The sequence below is a fragment of the Lissotriton helveticus genome, chromosome 10 (assembly GCF_964261635.1).
Source record: "Lissotriton helveticus chromosome 10, aLisHel1.1, whole genome shotgun sequence".
NCBI classification, from domain to species: Eukaryota; Metazoa; Chordata; class Amphibia; order Caudata; family Salamandridae; genus Lissotriton; species Lissotriton helveticus.
In genome coordinates, this window is record NC_136071.1 from 25,139,770 (window position 1) to 25,155,898 (window position 16,129).

Here is a 16,129-nt window from a genome sequence, read left to right on the forward strand (position 1 = left end):
ATGGTCAGAATAAGGATAATGAGGAAAGCCAGAGACCTAGAATAGACTTTGCCACGTTAAAGAAAACGACAAAGTGTCACCAGGTGGGACATTGGAGACGCGAGTGCCCTTATAACCCTGAAAACGGAGAACTAGAGTTAGAGGAGGAAGTTCAAGAGGTTCCAGTTCAAGAGGTAACAGTTCCAAGAAGCAAGGTGGCCAAAGGGGGGACTTCGGCTCCGCGAGCTCAGTTTCCACAGCCACCAAAGATTGCGACAGGGGGAAAGATCTATAAGCAAATGCCTCTTTTCATTGAGGAAGAAAAATGTTACTACATTGATCCATTAACAGGACAACGTGTGAGCAGAGAAGAGGACTGTACCCTCGGGGCAGTTCTAGAGGTGGACCAAAGAGGACCATTTGTAGAGGCAGAAGTGGCAGGGTGTCCCACAACATTCTTGGTGGATACCGGAGCTACTCGATCAACTTTGAGATCAGCAGTGGTTCCGGATCTACCAATGTCGGGGGAAACATTTCAGGTGGTAGGAGTCGCAAACAAGAGAATGACTAGCCCTTTGACGGAACCAGTGTCAGTGAAAATCGGAAACTACATGAATGAACATCAGTTTGTGGTGTGCGATTCTAGTCCTGTGTGTCTGTTAGGAAGGGACTTATTGTGCAAGCTGAACTGTACCATATACTGCACACCTCAGGGAGTAGAGGTAGAGACGACAGATGATGACGCCACCTTCAAAATAGTAAATTCAAGAACATGCATAGAACTGTATCCTACTCTGACAGTGGAGGACCTTCCTTGGGACTTACGCAAGGCAGTATCATCAGAAGTATGGGATTTTACAGGAGAAGAGATAGGATTGGTTAAAGGGGTAGAGCCAGTGAAGATTATGGTAAAACCAAATGCTGAATATCCGAGAACGCCTCAGTATAAATTGTCCCAGGAGACGATTGCAGGAATAAAACCTGTGATTGAGTCCATGATTCAACAAGGAATACTGAAAGAAATCGTGGGCAGTCCATGTAACTACCCGATTATGGGTTTGCAGAAACCTAGTGGGAAATTCAGGATAGTGCAGGATCTTCGAAAGATTAACAACATTGTTGTTTCATGTTGTCCAGTGGTACCGAATCCATCGGTGATACTGTTTCAGATACCATTCCAAGCTGAGTGGTTTACAGTGATAGACCTTTGTCAAGCTTTCTTTTCAATTCCATTAGACGAAGAGAGCCAGTATCTTTTCGCGTTTAAAATGGAGAGTCGCGTCTTAACATGGTGTAGAATCCCACAAGGGTTCACAGATAGCCCTTCAATCTTCAACCAGCTGTTGAAGAAGAACCTTGAAAGTCTAGTACTACCACAGAACTCGGTTCTGTTCCAGTACATAGACGACCTACTTGTTGCGTCAGGAACAGAGGAAGCTTGTAAGGAAGACACCATTGCTTTGCTGAATCATTTGGCTGAAAATGGACACAAAGTATCCCCGAGCAAATTGCAGTACTGTCTGACAGAAGTACAGTACTTGGGTCATCGGATAGAGAAGGGAAAGCGCAAGGTGTCTCCAGATAGGATAGAGGCCATCATGAAAATGAATGCGCCTACGACACAGAGAGAAGTTAGGATGTTCCTAGGTATGGTTGGTTATTGCCGACAGTGGATTGCTAACTTTTCACTGAAAGCAAAACCTTTACAAAAACTGACGCACAAGGAGGTGAGTGATCCGGTACCATGGGACAACGATTGTTTAATGGCGTTCCTACAGCTGAGAGAGGATTTGTGTTGTGCTCCGGCTTTGGGAATGCCAGACTATGAGAAGCCGTTCTCATTGTACTGCTGTGAAAGAGAGGGATGTGCGTTATCAGTGTTGGTGCAGGTACATGGGAATGCCCGTAGACCAGTTGCATACTTTTCGGCTATTTTAGATCCGGTAGCCGCAGCGTTGCCCGGATGTCTCAAATCCGTTGCTGCAACAGGTGTCAGCATTGAACGTTGTGAGAACATAGTGATGGGACACCAGTTAGTGGTGTATGTACCGCATTCTGTAGAACTGTTAATGACTAGGACTAAGACGCAGCACTTGACCAATAGTAGGCTCACGCGCTATGAGCAAGTTATTCTTGCTGCAGAGAACGTGACCCTTAAGAGGTGCTCTGTCTTGAATCCTGCTAAACTGATGCCACTTCCTAATGATATTGAAGGCGAAGAATGTGAAGATCACGATTGCCTTGATGTGACTGAACTATGCACGAAGCCCAGACCAGATATTGTGGATGAGCCATTGATCGACCCTGATGAAATTTACTTTGTTGATGGCTCATGTTTAAGAGACGATACTGGTCGGTTGAGAGCAGCTTATGCTGTTTGCACCATTACTGGAGTTGTGGAAGCTGCTTGCCTGGAAGGAGTACACTCCGCTCAAGTAGCTGAAATCATTGCATTGACACGTGCCTGTATAGCAGGTAGCAAAAAGAGAGTCACCATCTATACTGATAGCCAATATGGTTTCGGTGTAGTTCATGATTTCGGGCAATTGTGGTCTCAGAGGGGTTACATGACTTCCTCTGTTTCGCCAATCAGAAATGGGGAGTTTGTACGACTGCTGTTAGAAGCATTACAAGGTCCAGCTGAAATCGCAGTACTCAAGTGCGTAGCACACACACAAAAAATACAGATTTTGTGTCACAAGGAAATAGATATGCAGACGAAGTTGCCCGCTACTGTGCAGAGCAAGGGTACTCTTTCACGGAGGTGGAAGTAGGTGGGGCTAAGGAAAAGACAGAATTAAACATGATGTTAGAGACTGTTGATACTTGGGAAGATTTGAAACAAATGCAAGACAATGCACCTGAAGCAGAGAAAAGGTCCTGGGAAACAGCAGGTTGTGTGAGAAGTGAAATGGACTTTTGGGTTTCGGCAGATGGAAGAGCAGTGTTACCGGAGGAATTAGTGAACCCAATGGCACGACAGATACATGGTCCAACACACTTAGGAAGAGATGCCATGCTGAGGGTATTTAGGCAGACTTGGTATTGTCCTAAGTTTAGGATTGCAGCAGAAGCAGTCTGTAGGAGATGTGTTACATGTCAGCAACTGAACGTAGGGAAAAGAACACCAGTTACCATGAGTCACATTGGGAGGTCTGGGGGACCTTTCAACAGAATGCAATTAGATTTCATTGAGATGCCAAGAGTCAACCGCCTCAGGTATGTTTTGGTGGTTGTATGCATATTTTCCAGATGGGTCGAAGCATACCCTACACGTAGGTGCGATACACTCACAGTAGCAAAGCTGTTACTCAGAGTTGATCCCGCGCTACGGGGTGCCAGGTTCTCTGGAATCTGATCGAGGAACACATTTTAACAGTGAAATTGTGAAGAAGCTCTGCTCTGCATTGAACATTGATCAGAAGTTACACTGTAGCTATCGACCAGAGGCTTCAGGTATCGTGGAGCAGATAAACGGGACATTGAAGTGCCGAATTGCCAAAGTGTGTTCATCCACTTCCTTAAGTTGGCCTGATGCTTTGCCTTTAGTGCTAATGAGCATGCGTAGTACTCCAGACAGGAGGACAGGTCTCTCTCCTCATGAAGTACTAATGGGGAGGGCAATGAGACTCCCAACTGTCCCGAAAACTGCCTTGTTGAATATTTCAGATGACCTGATCCTGGACTACTGCAAAGGACTGTCTGACGCCATTCATTCTGTGTCCTTTCAGGTGCAGGCTGCCGAGGTCCCATCTTCAAGAGATCTGTGCCACGACCTGTGCCCAGGAGATTGGGTCCTGGTGAAGAAGCACGTACGGAAAAATTGCCTAGACGTGCGTTGGAGAGGACCTTTCCAGGTTATCCTAACTACGAATACTGCTGTGAAGTGCGGAGGATTGCCAAATTGGATACACGCTTCCCACACCCGAAGAGTTCCAGCACCTCTGGAAGAAACAGCTCCTCTCACAGATGAAAATCCAGCCGAAGACGGAGAACCATTAGAGGGGATCAGTCAAGCTGTGGGGGTGTCTGAAGAAGTTGGGAGCGTTACAGATCCGGAAGAAGAAGGACAGGACGGCAGTGAAACTGAACTTGCTACAGAAGGAGAAAGTTGCTGTGAGTGCGACTCAGAAACAGAACAAGTCCAGAGTGATCAAGGACCGAGTGGAAGGGCGAGAGATAGGAGAACAAGGCGTGGAGCAGCTACTTGGCCCAAAAGAAGAAGAAGGCCAAGCTTGAAGTCAGCTCGAGAAGAAACTCTTGCTCCTATATCCGAAGACTCGGATCTGGACAAAGGTACACAGGGCCAAGAACAGGAAGGTCCAAGGAGATCAAGGAGGGTACGAGTGCCTTGCAGAAGATACTCTACTCCTGAGTGGACCTACCTCGCTACAGATGTCCGAAGCACGCAGAACTGGGAGGGTGAGGAAAGTGACCCTGACCAGAACTGAACCCATTATAACCGTGGAAGTAGAGTTACTGATGCCTGGAGTGGAGGTCGAAAGACTGCTGACACTCAACATCGTCTATCCTCCTCTCTTGAGCGGAATAAGAAAATTGATCCTAGAGACAGTTGAATTTCCAGTTTGCTGTTCCAATTATCCAATACTTGAGGGAATCCTTCTTCGTTTGGAAATATTAGAGCAAGTGGTAGCAGTTATTGGAACACGCATAGTCTCGGATTACTAAAGATTTTGCAAAGAACTTTGTAAATACAGATTGAAAGATAACCTAGCGCCGAGTGGAAGAAGAAAGAAACTAGGGACTTCCATTTTAGTGGATGGAGAAGGGCTAGGGCTGTCTATTGCTACAGAAACTCAATGACTGATTTGCGGAGGGAATTATCAGTTTCCAGGTGTGGTTCATAAAGAGACATTGTGCAAAGGAAAGAGACGTTAGGGAAAAGAAAAGACTTTGTGCTGAGAACGAAAACCAGAGCTACACTGTTTTGAGATCATGGAGACTGGCAACCCGAACCGCAGGACAAAATGCATTGTAGGCACACTTTTAGTGGGAGTGATTTTTCTTATAGTTTTAGTAGTTACTATATCATATGTAGTGGGACATGAAAACGAAGTAAAAGCAAGAAAAGAGACAAAAAGAGTATCGACACAAAAGCCTACTACTGTTGCTGGGGAAAAAGGGGAAAACACTGAGAAAGAAAAAGCTTTACTAGATGCTGAGGTTAAGAGATTACATGTCGATGAATCCCAAGGGAATTTTAGATCAAATGCTTATGCCAAATTGCTTTATGAATATATTGATGCCATGGAGGCGAAGAACTGTTATGTTTGCATGCAGTTACCAGCCTCTGTAGACGAGGGCATCAGGTATCATCATCTTCCATTGACTTATGGAATATCATGTAGTTTATTGTTGAGCATATTTTATGAACGTGAGGGGTTCGAGTATTACTTCTCGAACTTTGACTCCGTGTTACCAGAGGTGCCAAATTATAAACACCTCAATAAGTGGGATTATTACAAGAGTGAAGACAGGTTACAGAAATGTTTCCTTCCATGGAGAACATTAGATACTTCACATGCCCGTAGAAATAATTTGACTTGTAAAGTGTCTGAAATTGAGAAAAAGTTTATAGGGCAGGTGGATGATCGATACAGAAGACAAAAGATCCTAAAAGCTTCAGGACAATGGAAAACAGATTGGACCAAGGAAGAAAGGGAACACCAAAGAAAGGGTAGTAATGGTCCAATAGCTTTAGACCGAGAGAAAAGGGGAAAATTGTGTATACACAGAAGTCAAACATATTATGAGAATGTGTTTGTGGGAGAAGTTAGTTGTGAACATGCTTTCCAATTGGAGTACTACTCCAAAGACTTCTTGAAGGAGATGCAGGTAATCCCAAATGTATATTTTGTATGTGGTAGAAATGCATATGTGAAACTACCAGATAATTGGTACGGATCATGCTATTTGGCAATTGTCTTTCCCAAAATATACCATGCTGAGGATTTAGAATCTAAAAAGGGAGGGAAACAAGCTAGAGACAGAAGAGATGTCAGCACTGAGGAGGTAGTTGGAGATGTATTTGGTGCTGCATTTCCTCTTTTGGGAATAATATTGAATGACATCAAAATCAGAAGATTGGCAACAGTTGTAGATAGGTTATCCGCCAGCACTGCTAGATCTTTGATGCTAGTGGAGGGAGAGATGCAATCGATAAGGGCAATGGTTCTTCAGAACCGACTTGCTCTAGACGTTCTGTTGGCCAAAGAGGGAGGAGTCTGTAAGGCTTTGAAGGTCCAGGAATGTTGCACTTACATTCCAGACAATTCAAAACCTCTAGAAAAGTACATACGAAACATTACTGAGATACACCATGAGATAGAAGATTTGACCAAGATAAATGTGTGGGAGAAAGTAGGTCAAGGAATGGGTAAAGTTGGAGGTTGGTTTGCCAATCTAGGAAAGAGTTTCATTTGGTACATATTGAAACCCATCATCATAATAGTGATTTGTGTAATTGCTTTGTGGGGATTGGTGCGACTGTACAAATGGTATAGAGCAAACAGGTTGCAGAGATCTATGAGAGAACAAGAGAGAAGACTGACTGCGATGCAGGATACCCAGTACAGGAGTCTGAAGGCTCTAGAGACAATGAAACGAGGGGGTGTTGCAACAACTTCAGTCTGAAAGATTCATATCTTGTGATGATGTTTTGATGGTGATGACTCCTGAAAGTCATCAAAGGGGGGATTGAGAGAGCGAAAAATTGAGAAAAATGTAGAAGTGCACCATATTTACAAGAACGTTGAATTATCTTAGCAAAAGTACATATAAGAGTGTAGAAGTTATAGAGTGCAAATATTTAGAGTGCCTAATTTGAATAGTAATACATGTATCTGTGTGAAAAGCTAATATAGAAGTGTGTAGTGATATTAGAATGATGTTAAAGTCTCATGTTATGTGGCAGTATGAATAAGAAATGTAATTCGGTAAACCATGAAATGTGTAGGCCACATGGCAATTCACAGAGAATGAATAGTGCTGCTACACTGTCACGAGATATGGACTTTAATATTGGTATAATCTGATGTATTACTAAACATAGAACTGAAATATATTTTATAGAAGAGTTTTACTTATTTAGTGTGGTAGTTAGAATACTGTTTAAACAAAGAAATTAATGTCTGCAGAATGTATAGGCCCGTTTCATGTAATCCAGATAGGCCTGAAAAGACAAAGTCATTTCTTTAGATCTGTATGGGCTCGTTAAAAGAAAGTCGTGCTAGGCACTAACTGTGATTCCTGGTACATGTTTTACGACCAAAAGATATGGTGGAGGTCGGAATTTGGGGCCCATAGCAGAAGTGTCTATCTGCAGGTGCGAGGAGCTCTAATCAGTATGGTGATGAATAGGCTCTTGTTCAGAGGAGCCATGCACAGGCCTGTAGGAGGTTTCAGGAATTTCTTGGGGGTACTGTCTCGCCGGAGAGAAGCCTGGGAAGCAAGGTCAACTTTAACGAAGGGTCCAGAGGAGTACGAGTATGGAATTTGCCGCCAGAACCGACACCACGTGAGGGGCGTCCCGAGGGGCGTTTCCATTGGAAATGTGATTTTGTATTAGGGACAGCACCCCGGGGTGGAGTTAGAACAGAGGGTTTGAAAAGCCTAAGAGAGCGGATGGGTAGGCAGATAGGTAGACTGCAAGAAAACAACTTGACTCAGAGACTAAGGGAAGTGTGTGATCTTCTTTGGAAGTCACCACTGCTGACACCTTTTTAGGTTAAGATCTGTTAAGTAGGGATGTCACTTAGTCTAGTGTAGGGACAGTCTAACCAGAACTTTTCCTTTCTGTAAATGACTCAAGTTGCAGATCATAGCTATTCTTGCAACTCTGTTAACATTTGAATTTGCTTTAGTAATATTCTTTGGAAGATTAAGAGCATTTAGAGAATATTTGTTTATATTAGTACCTGTGTATCTTTTGAATCTTATGCTGAGAATATTGTATCTCCAGCTGTTTTTGGCTTTACAATAAACTTTTAAAACTTATTCTTAGTAAGTGGTTCTTTAGAGTGGTTTAAGTTCCTATTTGATTGATCTAGTAGTGGGTTGCCTTTTACTCAATGACAGGTACCAACGATCCAGTCGACCTGAGCTGGGATCTGGTAAGGTAACAACAGACCAGAAATCCCGCGTTAGCACATGCATTACAGAACATTCACAATCCTTCAATCCCACTCCATGGAATACAAACCATTCCCAGTCCTTCTACCCCACTACATAGAATACGTAACTTTCCCAGTACTTCCGTCACACTGCAATGAACAAAGAACATTCCCAATCCCTCTAGTGCACTGCAATGAACAAAGAACATTCCCAATCCCTCTAGTGGACTGCATGGAATGCAGAACATTCCCAATCCCTCTAGTGCACTGCATGGAATGCAGAACATTCCCAATCCCTCTAGTGCACTGCATGGAATGCAGAACATTCCCAATCCCTCTAGTGCACTGCATGGAATGCAGAACATTCCCAATCCCTCCACCTCACTGCCCACGTCAGAGGGCACCACCACCCCTCTCCCTGGTGCACAGAACGGGGGGGGGGAGGGGGGGTGGCTCCGCCTCATACAGCTCTAAAAGCCTCTTCTTTTTCGGACAGAGCAGCAGCGGCGGTGAGGGCGGGTTTGCATGCAACACTTGAGTTACTGTAAGAACTACGTGCGACCATCACCATCCAGGCTCCTGGGTCTTAAAGGTGGAAAACAGGAGCATGTTCACAGGCAAAGGAGGACATTCTGAGCCTTAAGCAATAGAGCGAGAGGGGGGGGGGAGGGAGGCTGGGATCTGCAGATAAAAACACCCACGCGACAAGACCAGGTTCGCCCTCGAGGGGCCGGACTCGTGACACTCTACAAGGGGTGTCTGAAGACATTTCATTTGTCTCTTTATGTGCATGTCTCATTCCTATTTTCTGCATCTTCCTTTTGCCACTTTAGCTGCAAACGTTGAGAAATCTCTATTACGAGTCATAAAAAAATGGATTGAGTGTCAATCGGCAAATTGTTTGTACATCCTGTGCTTGCTGTGTTTGATATTGTGTTCCTTTTGCCTGCGTTGTTTTGATTCTATGGCATGCTATTTTTGTTTGTTCCATTTGTGTTCTCTCATGTAACTGGTTCTATTGTGCAGCGCTCTGACACCTTCGGGTAAAGTCCGCGCTTTATAAAAATGCATTAAATAAATAAATAAATGTGTATATAATAAAATCTGTCGTTCGAGTGCAACGAATCTGAGTTTCGGACAAAACGATAACTAGTGGTAGCAAGTCCTGCTGGGAGAGCCAGAGGAGAAGCTTCCGGTTGAGAGCTAGCGCCTTGCTGCTGGCACATGACATGCCTAAGCGCTACCCACGGTCGCCTCAGTGTAGCTCCACCCCAGGTCACACGCTGGCCCAGTGTATGCAGTCCAGTCACCATCACTCTCATAATGTGTAAAACATGCTGCCAGCAGAGGGCAGTACTTCCCCACCAATCAGACAAGGTAATACAACTGTTATATGGTTTTGGCACATTTCTGTAGTGCTTTCACACCATATGCACAGGCCTCAAGGCGCACTGCAAAGCGATTAAAATGCAGTGGTGTCTGTGGTTGCTAGAAGTGGGTTGGTAGCGGTGTCGTCAATGCAGAGTGTGACTTTGGCACCCTCACACCCAGTAGGAAGGGCAGGCTCGTGGGTATTTGGTGGTGGGTCCAGCTGCTAAAAGTCCCATGCATTAAGGCGCTACATCTGTGGATGTTGGTGGTCGCACGAGGGGTGCTCGTATCCTCTCCGGTGCTGCCACCACGGCCAACAGGAGCATTCTACAGCACGCATTGAAAGAGGAAAATGCCTGCAGTGATTGCTTTTGTGCAGGAAGGTGTGCCTTCCTTCACAAAAGTCATGTCAAGTCAAGTTAAAATTTGTAGAGCGCACTACTCACCCAGAGGGTCTCAAGGTGCTTGAGGGGGGGGGGGTGCTCGCTACTTGTCAAACAGCCAGGTTTTGAGTTGTTTTCTGAAGGAGAGGTGGTTGTGTGTAAGGCGGAGGTGGGTGGGGAGAGAATTCCAGGTTTTGGCCGCTAAGAAGGAGAAAGATCTTCCACCCATGGTAGCTCTTCGTATGCGTGGAATCGCAGCGAGGGCTTGATTGGACGATCGTAGTTGGCGGGTGGGGGTGTAAAAGGTCAGGCGCGTGTTGAGGTATTTAGGTCCTAGGTCGTAGAGAGCTTTGTGTGCGTCGGTGAGGAGACGGAACGTTATTCTCTTGTTTACGGGGAGCAAGTGGAGGTCTCTCAGGTGACCGGATATGTGATTGTGGCGGGGTATGTTTAGGATGAGTCGGGCGGAGGCGTTCTGAATGCGTTGGAGTTTTTTCTATAATTTGACTGTGGTTCCAGCGTAGAGGGTGTTTCCGTAGTCCAGTCGGCTTGTGACAAGTGCTTGGGTGACTGTCTTTCTTGTTTCGGTGGGGATCCAACGGAAGATCTTTTTGAGCATACGTAGTATGTTAAAGCATGATGATGAGACGGCGTTGACTTGTCTGGTCATCGAAAGAGAGGAGTCTAGGATGAATCCCAAGTTGCGAGCATGATCCGTTGGTTTGGGTGCACTGCCCAGTGCCGGTGGCCACCATGAGTCGTCCCATGCGGAGGGGGACGATCCTAGGATGAGTACTTCCGTCTTGTCAGAATTCAGTTTTAATCGGCTGTTCTTCATCCATTCGGCTACGTCTTTCATTCCTTCGTGTAGGTTGGTTTTGGCGGTGTTTGGGTCTTTGGTGAGGGAGAGGATCAGCTGTGTGTCGTCAGCGTAGGAGATGATGTTGAGGTTGTGTTGGCGTGCGATGGATGCGAGGGGGCTCATGTAGACGTTGAAGAGGGTGGGGCTGAGCGATGATCCTTGTGGTACGCCGCAGATGACTTCGGTGGCCTCTGACCTGAAAGGGGGAGGCGGGCTCTCTGGGTTCTTCCGGCGAGGAACGAGATGATCCAATCCAATGCTTTCCCTTGTATCCCGGCGTTGCTGAGGCGTTGTACTAGGGTGCTATGACAGACCGTATCAAACGCTGCGGAGAGGTCCAGGAGGATGAGGGCAGCTGTTTCCCCGTTGTCGAGTAGTGTTCTGATGTTGTCTGTGGCTGCGATGAGGGCGGTCTCGGTGCTGTGTTTGGTTCGGAAGCCGGACTGTGAGGGGTCGAGGGAGCCATTGGACTCGAGGAAGGCGGCGAGCTGACTGTTGACGGTCTTCTCTATGACTTTGGCAGGGAAAGGGAGGAGCGAGATGGGGCGGTAGTTCTTAAGTTCAGTGGGGTCTGCTGTAGGTTTCTTTAGTAGGGCGCTGAGTTCGGCATGCTTCCAGCTTTCCGGGAAGGTGGCGGTGTTGAGGGAGCAGTTGATGATATCCCGGAGATGGGGTGCTATGATGGAGTCAGCCTTGTTGAAGATGTGGTGGGGGCATGGGTCGGTTGGTGATCCGGAGTGAATGGAGTTCATCAGGCGGATGGTGTCTTCGGTGCTGATCGGGTTCCAGGCGCAAAGGGTGGTGGCGAGGGGCTTCAGTTCGGTGGTAAGGGGGGTGGACTGGTCGCCGAAGCTGTTATGTATGTCAGCGATTTTGCTGTGGAAGAATGAGGCCAGAGAGTCGCAGAGGTCTTGAGAGGGAGTGATGTCGTTGGAGACGGCGCTGGGATTGGTAAACTCCTTGACGATGCTGAAGAGTTCCTTGCTGTTGTGGGCGTTGCTGTCGATTCGATCCTTAAATGCTGATTTCTTGGAGGATCAGATCAGCTGGTGGTGTTTGCGGATGGCGTCCTTGAGGGCGGTCATGTTGTCTGTGGTTGGGTTTTTTCGCCAGGTTTTCTCGAGGGTGCGGCTGTTCTTTTTGGAGTTCTTGAAGTCGTCATTGAACCAGGAGGCTTTTTTGTTACCTTTGTTGTTGTGATGGTTTTTCAGGGGTGCTAATTCGTCAGCGCAGTGGGTGATCCATTGTGCGAGATTGATGGCTGCTTTATTTGGGTCCGATGATATGGCGGGGGGGTTTTGGTTTAGCGATGTGGTGAGCTGGTCGGTGGTGATTTTGTTGCAGTTTCTGCGGGGGACTTGTTGTGAGTGGTGGTGAGTCGTGGTCTTTCTAAAGTTGAAGTGGACGCAGCTGTGGTCTGTCCAGTGGAGTCCTGTGGCGTGGTTGAAGGAAACGTGCTTGCTGGAGGAGAAGATTGGGTCGAGCGTGTGTCCGGCGTGGTGGGTGGGGGTGTTTACCAGTTGTTTGAGTCCGAGATTAGCGAGGTTGTCCAGGAGGGTGGTGGTGTTGCTGTCGTTGGTCTTCTCCAGGTGGAAGTTGAGGTCCCCTAGGAGAATGTAGTCCTCGGAGGGGAGGGCGTGTGGGCTGATAAAGTCGGTGATGTTGTCGCTGAATTGTGTGCGGGGTCCTGGTGGTCTGTAGATGAGAGTACCTCTAAGTGTGGTCTTGGGATCGGTGTGTTATCTGGAAGTGAAGATGTTCGGCGGCAGTGGGGGTGTCGTCGGAGCTGGTCGAGATGCGGATGGTGTTCTTGTGGACGATGGCGATGCCTCCTCCTGTTTGGTTGATGCGGTCCTTTCGGATGATCTTGTATCCGTCCGGGATGGCTATGGCGATGTCGGGCGCTGATGAGGCGTTCATCCAGGTTTCTGTAAGAAAGGCGACGTCCGGTGTTGTGGTGTCGAGTAGGTTCCATAGTTCAATGGCGTGTTTGTGGACCGAGCGCGTGTTGAGCAGGATGCACTTTAGGTGGTTGTTGTTAGGGTTCTGTTTGGTGGTAGTGGTTGCAGTGTGGGACCTGATGCAGCAGAACTTGCAGGATTGGCAGGTGAAGGGTACATGGGTGCGGCCTGGGGCGGCTTGGTGGCAGTCGGGGAGTCGGCCGGTGTTAAGTGCAGAGAGGGTTGCGGCGATGTACGTTAGGCGGGTGGAGCTGATTTTGCGGGGGCCAGGGGGTTTGGCGCTGGGCGCGGTCCAGGCGCGGACGGGCGTAGACGGGCTTACCTTTGGCGCGCCTTCGGCGCGCATAGGGCGCGACCGCTGCGCGTAAGTTGCTCTGCCATAAATGGAGAGTGGAGGGGGGCGGGGCGAGGGAGGAGCAGCTGGGAGGCGGGAGCGGGGTGGCGAGTGGGGATGGTAGCGGTGAAGCTGCGGGGAGCGGGGGTGGGGCCGGAGCAGCGGCAGGAAGCGTGGCAGAGGAGGGATGAAAACAAATGGAGGCACGCTAAACACAGGGTCACGGAGGATGATATTGGGCAGTAAACGCAGGCATAATACTACAGGATCACGAAAAAGATGCAATAGTATGTTATAGGGGTACGATTTAAAATACAGCTGAAGGCACAATATACTTATCGAGTTGGAGGTAGGCAGGCAGCTGCGAAGGGACACGAGTTCACTCGGCGATGGGGCACGATTATGAGCACAGATTCAGCAGCAGCGATGGGGCACGACTTCCTAACGCAGATGCAGGAGGAAGGAGCGACCGGCTCTGACCGAGTCAGAATGGGTCACAGAAGCAATCTCCCCACGACGCAGGCACCCTTGCACCATGGTGCAAGCCTGCCTGCGCCGTCCCATGGCAGGTGTTTCTGCGACATATCATTGTAGATATGTCACATTCCTGTGCTCTGAAAGTGCCGCAGCCAAAGGGCTTGCGGTGCTGCGCTGCGGCACTTTCTTGTAGATCTGCCCCACCGTCTTTCCATCTGTGTGTCCATTCAGTGCAACTGTTACTGACCGCATCACGTGTTTGGGTGTAAACATGCTTATGGTTTATTCAAACATTTATCTGGCAGCCGCGCACACTCAGGTGGGAGATTGTGCTTGCACTGAACCCACGCACCTTTCTCTTTCCGTAAGACGTGAACACGCCCCCCATGATGGAGAACAGGATCTCGCCCTTTCTGCATATTTACTTCCGGACAGCTTATAATGGATGCCTTTCAGTTGCAATATCACACCCGCTACATTACATTTATCGCACTCCGGCACAGAGTATGGTGAGGAGTTTACTCGACTTTAAACAAACCTTTTCACCTTATAGTTACCATTTAATGTGAGTGTAAAACAGGTTGCTCTGCCCTGGCTGCCTTTTGTTTGTGAAGAGTACACACCTGGAAACTGGCCTTGTATCCGTTGTGTACAAGGGCACACGTATAAGTCACCCGCGGCACTTTTTTTAAATTTTTTTTTACTCTTTATTGAGTTGCATAGGACACAGGGTACAAAGACTTTGATACACACAGTCCTAGTTTGTCAACATACTTTAGTCAGTGACAACAATGGTGACAAAAATAAACACCCTCTGAACCTTTCATCCTAATTCACAAGGGGAAGAGGTCTAAAGGGGACACTTCCCTTTTCTCAAACAGGTTTTCACCCCACCTTGGACGGTGGTACCTCCTTAATGATTTGCAAGCAGAATTTCAGTTGCAGACCACGGACATATCTGGAAAAGATTCATAATTTCGGAGGGAAGCCCACAACACGATTTTCCCAAATTGCAAATCGTTAACCATTTGGAAATGTAGTTTATCGTAACCCTGTACAGTGAACTCTGCTCCGCTCGCGGAGTTTGCAGAGTTTCCCCACACTCCGCATTACGCGGAGCTCGCAGAGTTCCAAAAAACTCTGCTTTGCGGAGCAGAGTTTTTTTCCTCGCTCACGTTCACCAACATCAAGTTGGCAAGCAAGGAAAATCTACCTCCCAGTAAGATCTTTACTCGTTTGCCATCGCCAACATCAAGTTAGCGAGCGTGAGCGTAGAAAATATACCTCCTGGCGAGATTTCCCAACGCGGGGGGTCAGGTTTCTCATTGCGAGTGGTCGTGTATGCTCGCGACTGCTCGCGTTGGTAAACTGCCTGTTCGTGTTGAGAAAGCTGCAGCTCGAGTAAAAATCTACTCGAGCGGCAGAAAACGTAAGCTTGCACTGTGCATGGTGCTGTTCGCAATGATTGCACAGTGCGGAGAAGCATTCGGCAAAGTGCAATCATCGCGAACAGCATTTTTCTACTGTACCCTGCCGCTCGCAGAGCTCTGCGTAGTGCGACTGAGGTTTTTTTTGCACTTGGCGTAGTGCAACTCCGCGAACTCCGCCCAGGGTTAGTTTATCAACTCTTAAAATGGGGTTCGGACACACAAATAATCTTTTTTACAGAAGCAGACAATCCGATTATGCGAATCGGATGTTTATAACCGTAAAGTAGGTCAGTACATCCGACCCTAAGCTCTTTCTTCCTCGCCTTCCTTGGCCGTTATGAAGCAATAATTCGGCCTCCACCACACCCTAGCGTCCATGTAACCATCACAGGAGAAGCATCTCGCCCAGACTCACCTGCACCGTCACCATCCTGTTGTCCACCCGCATCTCCTTGGTCAGGAAGTCCGCCCCGATGGTGGCGCGGTACTGGTTGCTGAAGCGGTTGTTGACGTACTGGTTCATCAGGGCCGATTTGCCAACCCTGGAGGATGACCGGGAAGGAAGAAACATGCGGATGAGTGAGACATGCGGAAGAGAGACCCCGGAGAACACAGCCCACCTAGACCACATATGCGAAGATACCCCAGACTCCACATAATAACAAGTCCTAACCAGACTCTGCTTAACACACCCCGACCAGACTCCGCATAACACAGTCCAACCAGACTCCGCATAACACACCCCAACCAGACTCTGCATAACACAGCCCACCCAGACCATGTACCAAGACGCCCCAGACTCCACAAAATAACAAGTGCCAACCAGACCCTGCATTACACACCCCAACCAGACTCTGCATAACACACTCCAACCAGACTCGGCAACACACCCCAACCAGACTCCGCATGACACACCACATCCAGACTCCGCATGACACACCCCAACCACACTCCGCATTACACACCCCAACCACACTCCGCATTACACACCCCAACCACACTCCGCATTACACACCCCAACCACACTCCGCATTACACACCCCAACCACACTCCGCATAACACACCCCAACCACACTCCGCATAACACACCCCAACCACACTCCGCATAACACACCATCCAGACCCTGGATGGGGTGTGTTATGTGGAGTCTGGTTGGGATGTGTTATGCAGAGTTTGGATGGGGTGTGTTATGCAGAGT

The 16,129-nt window shown here is 47.8% G+C and overlaps 1 protein-coding gene across 3 annotated transcripts in view; it reads right to left on the minus strand.

Annotated features, from left to right (window-relative positions):
- LOC144785794 (ras-related protein Rab-7a-like) overlaps window positions 1–16,129 on the minus strand; it is a 161,926-nt gene that overhangs the window by 21,958 nt on the left and 123,839 nt on the right. For all 3 annotated transcript variants that reach the window (XM_078664605.1, XM_078664606.1, XM_078664607.1), the window contains one exon: window positions 15,345–15,471. In XM_078664605.1, coding sequence (XP_078520731.1) covers window positions 15,345–15,471 — 127 coding nt within the window. The remainder of the gene's footprint in view (window positions 1–15,344; window positions 15,472–16,129) is intronic.